Genomic DNA, 12,479 nt, shown 5'->3' on the forward strand with positions numbered 1-12,479 from the left:
CTTTCAACAGTTTATTTCTGACATGTCCGATCTTATTTTCGATCGTTTTTCTGATCGATTTCTCATAGAAGTGAATGGAAATGGATAAGAAAAGATAAAATTGATCAGAAAATCAAATCTGAAATCGATCGGACGGAAAATTGACCGAAAAGACACATAGGCCTCAATTCACGGAGCATTATCAAACGTTTATCAAACACTTTATCAAACGTTTGATAATTTACCTCATGGGTAAAATGTCATTTTGAATTTACTAAGGTGTTATATATTTGTTGAACGTTTTATCGGTAAAACGTTCGATTAAATATATAACACCTTAGTGAATTTAAAATGAGATTTTACCCATGAGGTAAATTATCAAACGTTTGATAAACGTTTGATAATGCTCCGTGAATTGATGCCATTGTGTGTACCCAGCATCAGTACTATATAAACATGTAGTAGTAATGATTCTAATCCTTTTGTTTTTAGACCCAGCAGGTTCCCCGTATTAAACTGATTTAGGGGGATTTATCAGCAGCCTTACATGATCCTGTTCCTGTCTTGGCATTGTTATGGACACCAGGAAGTGACATCAGAGGGGGTGTGCCCACACTATTTTAATGCAGAACAGGAGACACAACCAAGAAATCATTAGACACCAGTAAAGGGCATCTTGGTAAGTTAGGTTTCCTATAATCTGATATACTGTTTTGTTTTTTTTAAGTGAACCGGAGGTGAGTGATATAGAGGCTGCCATATTTATTTCCTTTTAAACAATACCAGTTGCCTGGCAGCCCTGCTGATCTAATTGGCTGCAGTAGTCTCCGAATTACACCAGAAACAAGCATGCAGTTAATTTTGTCAGATCTGACAGTAATGTCAGAAACACCTGATCTGCTGCATGCTTGTTCAGGGTCTAGGGCTGAAAGTATTCTAGGCAGAGGATCAGCAGGTCTGCTAGGCAACTAGTATTGCTTAAAAGGAAATACATATGGCAGCCTCCATATCACTCTTACCTTGGTTCTCGTTAAAAGGAGCCCAAGGTGAGAAACATGGAGGCTGTTATGTTTATTTCCTTTTAAACAATGCCAGTTGACTGGCAGTCCTGCTGATTTCTTTGACTGCAGTAGTGTCTGAATCAAGCGCCTGAAACAAGCATGCAGCAAATCTTGTTAAATGTTTGTCAAAAATATCCAATCTGCGTTCTGCCTTTTAAGAAACCCCAAACTCAGTTTTTCATTTCTTTCTTTATCCTATTTTTTTTATATTTTTAAGTGATTGTTGGTAAGAGATCGGCCTGGCAGAATGACGTCCATCATAAAGCTGACGACGCTCTCTGGGGCGCAGGAGGAGTCGGCGCTCTGCTATCTGCTGCAGGTCGATGAGTTCCGATTTCTCCTCGACTGCGGATGGGATGAAACGTTTTCCATGGATATCATTGAAGCCATCAAAAAGTACGTCTGTCAGCGTAGCAACCTTCTGCCGCACAATTATCAGATAGACGGATTGTGGATTTGCTTGTCTCTTCATTGTTAATGTTAAAAGAGAACCTGTAACTTCCAAAAGTGCCCCTGGGGGTACTTTTCTCAGGAGGGTGAAGTCTCTGGATCCTATCAAGGCTTCCCCAGTCGTCCCCCGCCTCACGGTGGCAGCGCTAGAGGTCCCCGAACGCCGGGGATGTAAATATTTACCACTCCAGCACCGGTGCAGTACCGGCTCCGTCTAAGGTGGAAACAGCGATCCCAATTGGGCCCGCTCTACTGCGCAGTGTAGTGACTCCCGATGGAGCTCGGCTATTTCTGCCTTAGCCCATCGGGGAGCCGTTACTGCACTGGGGCCGGGGAAGGTAAATATTGCAGGCGCTACTATGCCTGTGCCACAGCACGACAATTTGTCCACGGGGGGAGGGAGAGGGGGGTCCAGCGCTGCCACCATGGAATGGAGGAGGACAGAGGAAGCCTCGGTAGGATCCAGAGATATCCCCCTTCCGAGGTAAGTACCCCCAGGGGCACTTTTTGAAGCTACAGGTGCTCATTAAAGTGAAGCCTTCTAGGTACTTTTGATTGAAACCCATGCAGAATCAAAAGTGTAATTACAAATTGTTGCATGCACAAATACCTGCCCCCCCCCATGCTCAGAGGAGCTCACAATCTAATCCCTACTCAAGTCCTAGTCTAATGTCCTACCATATTATGTGTTTATATAGCTGTGACATCTTCTGCAGCACTTTACAGAGTACATAGTCATGTCACTGACTGTCCTCAGAGGAGCTCACAATATAATCCGTACCATAGTCATATGTCCTATAATATTATATAAAATTATTATTATGTATTTATATAGCACTGACATGTTCTGCAGCACTTTACAGCGTACATAGTGTTGTCACTGATTTTCCTCAGAGGAGAACACAATCTAATCCTTCCAGAGGCATAGTGTAATGTCTTAGGCCCCGTTCACACTTGCGTTTTTGCCAAAAACGGAACTGATGTCCGGATCCGTTCCGTGCGCATCCGGACCGGATCCGTACGGGTGCACTCCGGATCCGTTCCGTTTGCATCCGGATTTTCATCAGTAGGTGATCAGGTTGATATCCGGATCCGTTTTTAAAGAGTTACAGACTATATAAATTCTTGGGGTCTGGGAGGTCTGCAGAAGGCCTGGGGTCATTGTTGGAGACAGCCTGACATGTGGAGACCATCCTTTGATGTAGAGACTGCAGTTTGGACCATGGATCCAGTGCTTTTGTACTCATTTTACCTGGGAATTGTCTCCTTTTTGATATTTACCTATACTATGTGGGAAGAAGGCGTGCTCCTCGCAGGAGATGGTGGGTGCACCAGGCAGGTAGCTGCTGCAGCTATAGAATCAGGACCTCGGGTGTGTAGGGCCTCACCTCTTCCTCCGACATGCTGCCAAATATCTCCAGCCACAAGTCACTGCTGCTCCACTCCTCAAACGCTGGGCCCATGAAAACGCATAGGAAGTGGGTAGAACAGATTTTATAGCCAGTGTGTTGCCTCCTTTCCGTTTCTCATTGGTTTCAGCTGTGCGGATGGTGGTCAGGATCCGGTCCGGGTGCGGCGGCCAGATCCTCCGTACGTGAAAAATAGAGCAAGTTGGAAGAGTGTCCGGGATCCGGTCCGCGTGGAACGGACGAGTATGTGCGCATCCATAGACTATCATGGGATTACCAAACGTCCGTTCCGTTTGTACAGTATATGTTCCGGATCCGGTCCGGAAAATCCGGACTGCTAACGCAAATGTGAACCCTGCCTTAGCTTATTATTATTATTATTATATATTTATAATGTAGCACTGACATCTTCTGCAGCACATTACAGAGTACATAGTCATGTTACTGCCTGTCCTCAGAGGAGCTCACAATCTAATCCTACCATAGTCATAGTCTAACGTCCTACCATATTATTATATAATTATATAGCACGGGCATCTTCTGCAGCACTGTACAGAGTACATAGTCCTGTCACTGACTGTCCTCAGAGGAGCTCGTAATCTAATCCTACCATAATCTTATATGTCCGCTATAGTCTAGGGCTAATTTTTAGGGAGAACCCAATTGTTTTATACCCATACAGACTCAAGGAGAACATACAAACTTTGTGCTGTTAGTTCTTTGGTTGAGACTTAAACCAGGGACCCATCGCTGCAAGGCGAGTGTATTAACCACCATGCCATCCTGTTTGAGAAATATCCCTTTGAAGATGCTGAGGATTTTACTGTCTTCTGTTTTTAGATACGTCCATCAGGTGGATGCGGTGCTCCTCTCCCACCCAGATCCTCTGCACCTCGGAGCCCTTCCTTATGCTGTGGGCAAGCTGGGGCTAAACTGCGCAATATACGCCACCATCCCCGTCTATAAGATGGGACAGATGTTCATGTACGACCTCTACCAGGTTTGTATTTTTTCTTTTTCTTGTGTTTCTGTAACATCAGGTGTTGCTGCTTCCACAAGAGTTTAGATATCTGTTTGTTTTCGTGTTTCAGTCTCGACACAACACAGAGGATTTCAACCTGTACACACTGGATGATGTGGATTCGGCCTTCGATAAAATCCAGCAGCTGAAGTTCTCTCAAATTGTCCACTTAAAAGGTAGGCAAAAAAAAATAAATCCTAAAAAGTACTTTGTGAAGCTGTCACTGGTAACTTCCTTCTAAAGCCTTGTACACCCCTTCAAGGATACCCGAACTGACGTGTTACATGATGAGATAGACATGTGTATGTACAGTGCCTAGCTCACAAATAACTATGCTGTGTTCCTTTTATTCTTTCTCTGCCTGAAAGAGTTAAATATCAGGTATGTAAGTGGCTGACTCAGTCCTGACTCAGATAGGAAGTGACTACAGTGTGACCCTCACTGATAAGAAACTCCAACTATAAAACCCTTTCCTAGCAGAAAATGGCTTCTGGGAGCAAGAAGGAGGTAAAAAGGGGAATTTCTTATCAGTGAGGGTCACACTGTAGTCACTTCCTGTCTGAGTCAGAACTGAGTCAGCCACTTACATACCTGATATTTAACTCTTTCAGGCAGAGAAAGAATAAAAGGAACACAGCATAGTTATTTGTGTGCCTGGCACTGTACATACACATGTCTATCTCATCATGTCACATGTCAGTTTGGGTATCCTTTCAGTTTTGATTGGCCAATTTAACACCTGCATGTAGTATGAGAGCCATCAGATTTTGTAGGTAAAGTGTACATGAGATTTAATAAAACATAAGCATTTATACTTACCTGGTGCTTCCTTCATTCCCCTGTAGGCCGTGGGCTCCATTGCTGTCCCCCCGGGCCAAGACATATCATAAATACACCAAGACAAGATACTTCATCTCCTGGTGTATTTATTTAATTACTAAAGAATTGAGAATCTACAACCAAAATTATTTCCCCAGTCCTCACTGATGAAATGTAGCTCAGATGATCACACCTGAGTGAGAGGCTGCAGTACGGCATTTTACAACTCAGCCAGCTACACCCTTATTCTGCCTATTGCACTGTTTAAACTGCACAGAATTAAGAGTGGCTTTAAAGCGGGATTGTCAGCCACTAACTCGCATTCCATTTACACACTGCTCTGTGTTTATTATGTAGACTACATGCAGTCTGCATTGCAAGCATTCTAATATAACCATAAATGTATCTGCTGTAATGAATCTTCTCTCAGCCAGCTTGGCTCTATTCTGGTACATTGCCGGGGAGAGGGAAGCTTGTTATCTACCCTCCCACATTATTGCTTCTCACTGATTGGCTGAGGACAGTTCAGTGGGAAGCTGAGAAGAGAAATACACCTCACCCCTCTGCAGAAGCTGCTGAAATACGATCTATGCTGTGCTTACATGTGTTTACAAAGCAAGCTAAATATGACAGTGGAGTTTCTAGGAGAAAAAAAATTGTGAGGGAGGAAATGACACCAGAGTTGGCTTCAGTCAGAGGCAGTAAAGATGAAAAATGCCTGTATTTAATATATAAAATTCACTGAAATGAAAACATGGACAGTACAATATGTAAGTAGAATAATTTTATCTACTTATGTATGTGTTTTTTTTCCTGGGGTAAGTGTGGCTGTCCCTGCTGCTTTAAAGGACCACTATCGTGTAAATTGTAAAATACATGTAAACACATACGCATATGAAGTACAATTTCTTCCAGAGTAAAATAAACTATAAATTACTTTTCCACTATGTTTACTACAGTAGTTGAAAGCTGACCGATCTGACAGGTTTTTGAGTAGTCCATCGCTTAATGGGGGACTTTCAGTATTTAATTCTTCACAAAAGGACTCCCAGGAAAGGATCTATACAAAGATGTCGGCTGCCTCCCCACCTGTTTGCGCACTATTTTGTTCACTAAGTGCTTTTGAATATGAAGAAAGCCCTGAGAATCCTCCATGAGAAGATGGGCTAGTCCAAAACCTGTCAGTTCTGTTAGATTTCTACTAACTACTGTGACAGCAACATAGGAGAAAAGTAATTTATAGCATTTCTGTTAGAAATGTACTTTTTATTTGTGTTTTCATTCATTTTAAATTTTACAATTTTTTTTTTGCAATAGTGGTCCCTTTAACCACTTCAGCCTGCAGGTATTTTTCACCTTATGCATCAGAGCAATTTGCACCTCCCATTCATTCCCCAATAACTTTATCACTAATTATCACAACAAATTGATCTATATCTTTTTTTCTGCCACCAATTCGGTGTTCTTTGGGAGATACATTTTGCTAAGAATTATTTTTTTCTACATGCATTTTCACAGGAATATTAAGAATAAAAAATTCATTATTTCTCAGTTTTCAGCCATTATAGCTTTAAAATAATACATGATATCATGTTAAAACCCACGTATTTTATGTGCCCATTTCTCCCGGGTTATTATGACATTTAAATTATGTCCCTATCACAATGTATGGCGCCAATATTTTATTTGGAAATAAAGGTGCATTTTTTTCAGTTTTGCGTCCATCACTATTTACAAGCTTATCATTTTAAAAAAATGTTCGTAATATACCCTCTTGACATGCATATTAAAGTTTAGACCCTTAGGTAACTATTTATGTTTTTTTTTTTTTTCCATTAAACATTTTATTTGGGTAATTTTTGGTGTGGCAGGTAATCAGTTAATTTTAAATGTAATGGCGTGTGTTTATTTCATTACAAAATGTACGTAGATGTAGTTTTACTATTTGGCCACTATCAAAACATTTTTTTTTTAGTCCTGGAAGCGAGCCCTCTCACTTCCAGGAAGCATAAGGAGGATGGGAAAGGAGGGCGGCTTCTGATAAGAAGCCGTCTGTCTTTCTACCAGGGACTTAGATCAATGAATGGGAACTGTGTTCCCATTCATTGATCTCCGGGCTAACGGGGGGCGACACAGGAGCGCGCAGCAGCGCAACAGCAGCCGCCTGGACGTGACAATCACGTCCAGGCGGCATAAATGGTTAGAGACACTGAAGTAAGTTACCTAAGAGGATGGATGGCTCTGAATAGCATAGAGTCTTCCTGATCCTCTGTCTGGCTCATTCCTCTGCTGTCAGCCTGAAAAGCTGTGCGACCTGCTGGGTTTAATAGTTCTTTGGAATGAGAAAATCACTACGGTGCCTGTCTGGACTCGCACACCCGCAGTAATGATGTACCTGTCCTTGGAACTACTCTGACAGCTTTATCAACTGACGGCGCAGGAGCGATGGGCTGGACTGGGAACGTGAAAGGCTCCATGCTATCCGGTTAAAGAGATTCTGAAGCCTTTTAAAAATCCTCTTTTTATTATACATTTATGTCAAGCTGTATCAGCCTAGCTAAAACGCCGCATTCCTGCGGCAGAATGAAGGCGTTTTAGCTAGGCTGATACTGCTTGACATAAATGTATATTTAAAAAGAGGATTTTTAAAAGGCTTCAGAGTCTCTCTAAGATAAAGTGTGGTCAGTGCGGCACTCACTATGGTTAAAGGTGAACGAGATAAGTTGTAAGCGATCTCACCGTGTATAGGCGCCGTCTCCGTTCTTTACTGAAGTGGCTCATTGCTGTGCTCCAGCCTTGTGGGTAGAAGGAAGGTAGAGAATGCAATACACAGAAGCAGAATACGGGCTCCATCCAATGCACAATAATAATTTATCGTAGTGTCAGTCCAGCAAAATCCAGCTCAACCTGACGGTTGTACAGTTACCAACAGTGGCATGTGCTTGGATCACTGGGCCTTTAAAACCATTGCGGAGGTGTGCGGTGGGGCACTAGAATGACAGACGACAGCCGGCTCACGTCTCTACGGACGCTTGGTCTCGCTTGGTCTCTATGCTCACTAGCGCACGGAAGGGGTTGTTCCGGGTGTCTGGAACCACCCCCTTGCACCTAGACCGGAAGTGCCTCCGGAATCTGAGCAGCGGCAGCCACTGAATGTAATAGTGCAGCTGCCGCTTGCTCATGTGTGTGCGCAGTAGGGGGGCCCGGGGCCCGTTAGCCGTGTGGGGGGGGAGCGCTGTCACCCTCCCTATTGAGGGACCCCCCCAGCCAGATATGCTGCTTCTTCCCCGCAGCCCCGCAGTCTCCCGGAGGCAGATCAGGGCTACGGCAAGATGGCTGCCGAAGCCCTGCTCTGGAGACTGTGTCTCCAGTACAGGGCTTCGGGAGCCATCTTGCCGTAGCCCTGCACTCTGCCTGTCAGCGCGGGAGATGTGCTGCAGTAGGATCATCGGGGAGCTGCGAGCCAGATGCCGGGAGAGGAGAAGACTTCTGTCAGGTAAGTGATTTGTTTTTTTTTTCACAGGTGCATTTTTTTTCTAGTTTCTGCTGCCCACATTACGATTTTCAGGTGTCTGCTGCCCACATTACGATTTTCAGGTGTCTGCTGCCCACATTGCGATTTTCAGGTGTCTGCTGCCCACATTACGATTTTCAGGTGTCTGCTGCCCACATTACTATTTTCTGGTGTCTGCTGCCCACATTGCGATTTTCTGGTGTCTGCTGCCCACATTACGATTTTCTGGTGTCTGCTGCCCACATTACGATTTTCTGGTGTCTGCTGCCCACATTACGATTTTCAGGTGTCTGCTGCCCACATTATGATTTTCAGGTGTCTGCTGCCCACATTGCGATTTTCAGGTGTCTGCTGCCCACATTACGATTTTCAGGTGTCTGCTGCCCACATTGCGATTTTCAGGTGTCTGCTGCCCACATTACGATTTTCAGGTGTCTGCTGCCCACATTACGATTTTCTCGTCACTGCTGCCCACATTGCGATTTTCTGGTGTCTGCTGCCCACATTACGATTTTCAGGTGTCTGCTGCCCACATTGCGATTTTCTGGTCACTGCTGCCCACATTGCGATTTTTAGTTGTCTGCTGCCCACATTATGATTTTCAGGTGTCTGCTGCCCACATTGCGATTTTCAGGTGTCTGCTGCCCACATTGCGATTTTCAGGTGTCTGCTGCCCACATTACGATTTTCAGGTGACTGCTGCCCACATTACGATTTTCTGGTCACTGCTGCCCACATTGCGATTTTCAGGTGTCTGCTGCCCACATTACGATTTTCATGTGACTGCTGCCCACATTACGATTTTCTGGTCACTGCTGCCCACACTACGATTTTCTGGTCACTGCTGCCCACATTGCGATTTTCAGGTGTCTGCTGCCCACATTACGATTTTCAGGTGACTGCTGCCCACATTGCGATTTTCAGGTGTCTGCTGCCCACATTGCGATTTTCAGGTGTCTGCTGCCCACATTGCGATTTTCAGGTGTCTGCTGCCCACATTACGATTTTCTGGTCACTGCTGCCCACACATTGCGATTTTTCTGGTGCCTGCTGCCCACATTGTGATTTTCTGGTGACTGCTGCCCACATTGTGATTTTCTGGTGACTGCTGCCCACTTTACGATTATTTTCTGATGGCTGCTGCCCACATTACGATTATATATATATACACTGGCTGTATGCAGGGGGAACTGGCTATATACACTGGCTATATGCAGGGGGATCTGGCTATATACACTGGCTATATGCAGGGGGAGGCATCTGGCTGCATACAGTGGGTATATGGGTATATACAGGGGGGGATCTCTGGCTATATATACAGGGGATCTGACTATATACACTGGCCATATATACAAGGGGGATCTGGCGAAATACAAGGGGGAATGTACTGAACGGGGAGTTATCTGGCTATATACTATAAATGGGGATCATATGGTTACTTATCCTAACTGGGGGGGGCCTCATCTGGCTACCTGTGTGAAAAATGGGGGTCATCTGGTCACCTATACTAAAGAGGGGTGGGGTAATTTCGTTATCCATAATAAAGGGGGGTTATCTGGCTACTTAATCACTGCCACATTATATATATTTTGGCGAAACACTACTGCATCATGTGTATTTTGTAGGGAAACACTGCGCATTGTGTGTATTTTGTGGAGAAATGCTGTGCATCATGTGGATTTTGTGGGCAAACGCATGCGCGGTAGTGTGCGGCTTGCCAAAAGAGACCTATCAGGAACCCCCCCCCTTGAAAATCCTGGATTTGCCCCTGTAGCTATACAGAGCAGTCCCACTACTCAGAGGGAACCTGAGATGTACATACAAAGAAGATATAAACAAACCTGGGACTTCCTCCAGCCCCCTCCAACCTGATTGCTCCCTCGTCGCCCTCAGTCGCCGCCTGGTTCATCCCAGCTGGCACTGGTAAGTTGTCCGGTCAGTGCAGACGCAGTACTGTGCAGGTGCTGAACGCCTGACTTACCGGGGCCATTTGCGGATAAACAAACTGGCGTCTGAGCACGATGAGGGAGCTATCAGGCTGGAGAAAGCCCCAGGTATGTATGTATGTTTTTTTGTATGCCCATCTCAGGTACACTTTAGGCAAGTATCAGACATGAAGTGAGTTCTTCCTGAGCATGTCACAGCTGTCAGTGAAGGGAAAGTTACATAGACAGGCCTTCTAATGCTCTCCCAGCTAATAGGCAGCAGATTATTCTCAGTGTAATTTTTGGGGGTCTGATAATTTGTAGATCTGTTCCCTAACCTCTCTTGGCTTCAAAAACTTACCTTCAAAAACTAACTTCGAGAGGAAGGATTTTAATGAGTTGTACTTGGAGATTTTTTTTTAACAATTTTTGGATTTACTGAATCTCATCTGTAATAACATTGGTGCACATTGTGTTTTGTAGGAAAAGGTCATGGTCTTTCCATCACCCCATTACCGGCGGGCCACATGATTGGGGGCACCATATGGAAAATAGTGAAGGACGGAGAGGAAGAGATTATCTACGCTGTCGATTTTAACCACAAGAGGGAGATGTAAGTCCGGCCTGTCGCATGTACACATTTTTATGATCGTCTTAAAGGAAACCAGAGATGGACGCTTTTTTACTATAACGCCACGCAAAACACAGTTCATCAGAAAAGCTTATTATTTAGTGGGTTTTGTGCAAAATGAAATCACCATTTCTAAAAACCTCTTATGACTAAAAAAAATAGAAATAAAAGTTTTTTTCAATATACCCATACATGAGCAGCTCCTCCCATCTCATCACAGCTCTCTGTGATGCTGCAGTATACAGAAGGGGGAAAGCAGAGCCACAAGGGGGCAGGCTTGGACTTGAAAATACATCAGAGAAGACAGACTCAGCTATAATGATTCCTGAGAAAAGCCAGACTGAATGCTCAGTCAAGGATTTTATCAGGGCTGTTTAGAAGCAGGCTGAGCAGTGAAGGATGAAACAGAGAGTAGGTGTTTTCTCTAATGTTCCCACTGATATATATGATAAAATACAGGAGGGTGCTTCGTCTCTGGTTCACTTTAAAAATCGTACCGAGAACTATGGTAGGGATTCGATTGTGAGCCCCTCTGAGGGACAGTTAGTGACAAGACAATATACTCTGTACAGCGCTGCGGAAGATGTCGGCGTTATGTAATACTAAAATAAATAAGAAATACATTTCTTCCAGTGTGAGACGAGCAATAAATTGCTTTTCTCCTGTGATGCTGTCACTTACAGTAGGTAGTAGAAATCTGACTGAACTGACAGGTTTTGGACCAGCCATCTCCTCTCGGGGGATTCTCAGCATGGCCTTTATTCTTTATCAAGGCACTCCCTGGAAAGGATTCATACAAATATGCTAGCCAGCCTTCCTGCCCGCTGCATACGTTTTTGGCATTTAGATGGAGCAACTGCCATTCACTTAGTGCATTTGAAAATAGAGACCCCTCCCCCCCACCCCAATAGTAGTCCTTTAACATGTACAAGTGATCCGTGTTGCCTGTAATGCAGAACGCAGCAATATGGAAATGTTGGGTTGCACATGAGCGCTTTAGTGTTTCAGATTGTTGCTCCCTTCCCTTCTCACCACACTGTGTTCTGATTGGTTGTGGGTGTTGTTTTCTTTTGCAGACATCTGAATGGGTGCTCCCTGGAGGTGATCAGCCGTCCGTCTCTGCTCATCACAGATTGCTTCAACGCCACTTATGTCCAGCCCAGGAGGAAGCAGAGAGATGAACAGCTGCTGAGTATGTCCTGGTCGCTCCTGTGTCTCGTCTGCCTGCTTCTGTCTGCAGCTCTGATTGGTAGCCTGTTCTGCTTGCAGCTCTGATTGGTAGCCTCTTCTGCTTGCAGCTCTGATTGGTAGCCTCTTCTGCTTGCAGCTCTGATTGGTAGCCTCTTCTGCTTGCAGCTCTGATTGGTAGCCTCTTCTGCTTGCAGCTCTGATTGGTAGCCTCTTCTGCTTGCAGCTCTGATTGGTAGCCTCTTCTGCTTGCAGCTCTGATTGGTAGCCTCTTCTGCTTGCAGCTCTGATTGGTAGCCTTTTCTGCCTGCTTCTGTCTGTAGCTCTGATTGGTAGCCTGGTCGCCTGCTTCTGTCTGTAGCTCTGATTGGTAGCCTCTTCTGACATGCTTCTGTCTGCAGCTCTGATTGGTAGCCTCGTTTGCCTGCTTCTGTCTGTAGCTCTGATTGGTAGCCTCTTCTGACATGCTTCTGTCTGCAGCT

The 12,479-nt window shown here is 44.7% G+C and overlaps 1 protein-coding gene across 2 annotated transcripts in view; it reads left to right on the forward strand.

Moving 5' to 3' along the window:
• CPSF2 (cleavage and polyadenylation specific factor 2) overlaps positions 1-12,479 on the forward strand; it is a 48,556-nt gene that overhangs the window by 5,261 nt on the left and 30,816 nt on the right. For both annotated transcript variants that reach the window (XM_068254602.1, XM_068254603.1), the window contains exons 2-7: positions 472-658; positions 1,258-1,436; positions 3,740-3,899; positions 3,991-4,096; positions 10,662-10,791; positions 11,886-12,001. In XM_068254602.1, coding sequence (XP_068110703.1) covers positions 1,288-1,436; positions 3,740-3,899; positions 3,991-4,096; positions 10,662-10,791; positions 11,886-12,001 — 661 coding nt within the window. In that variant the 5' untranslated portion in view covers positions 472-658; positions 1,258-1,287. The remainder of the gene's footprint in view (positions 1-471; positions 659-1,257; positions 1,437-3,739; positions 3,900-3,990; positions 4,097-10,661; positions 10,792-11,885; positions 12,002-12,479) is intronic.

This window comes from Hyperolius riggenbachi, chromosome 9, assembly GCF_040937935.1.
Source record: "Hyperolius riggenbachi isolate aHypRig1 chromosome 9, aHypRig1.pri, whole genome shotgun sequence".
Classification (NCBI taxonomy): Eukaryota; Metazoa; Chordata; class Amphibia; order Anura; family Hyperoliidae; genus Hyperolius; species Hyperolius riggenbachi.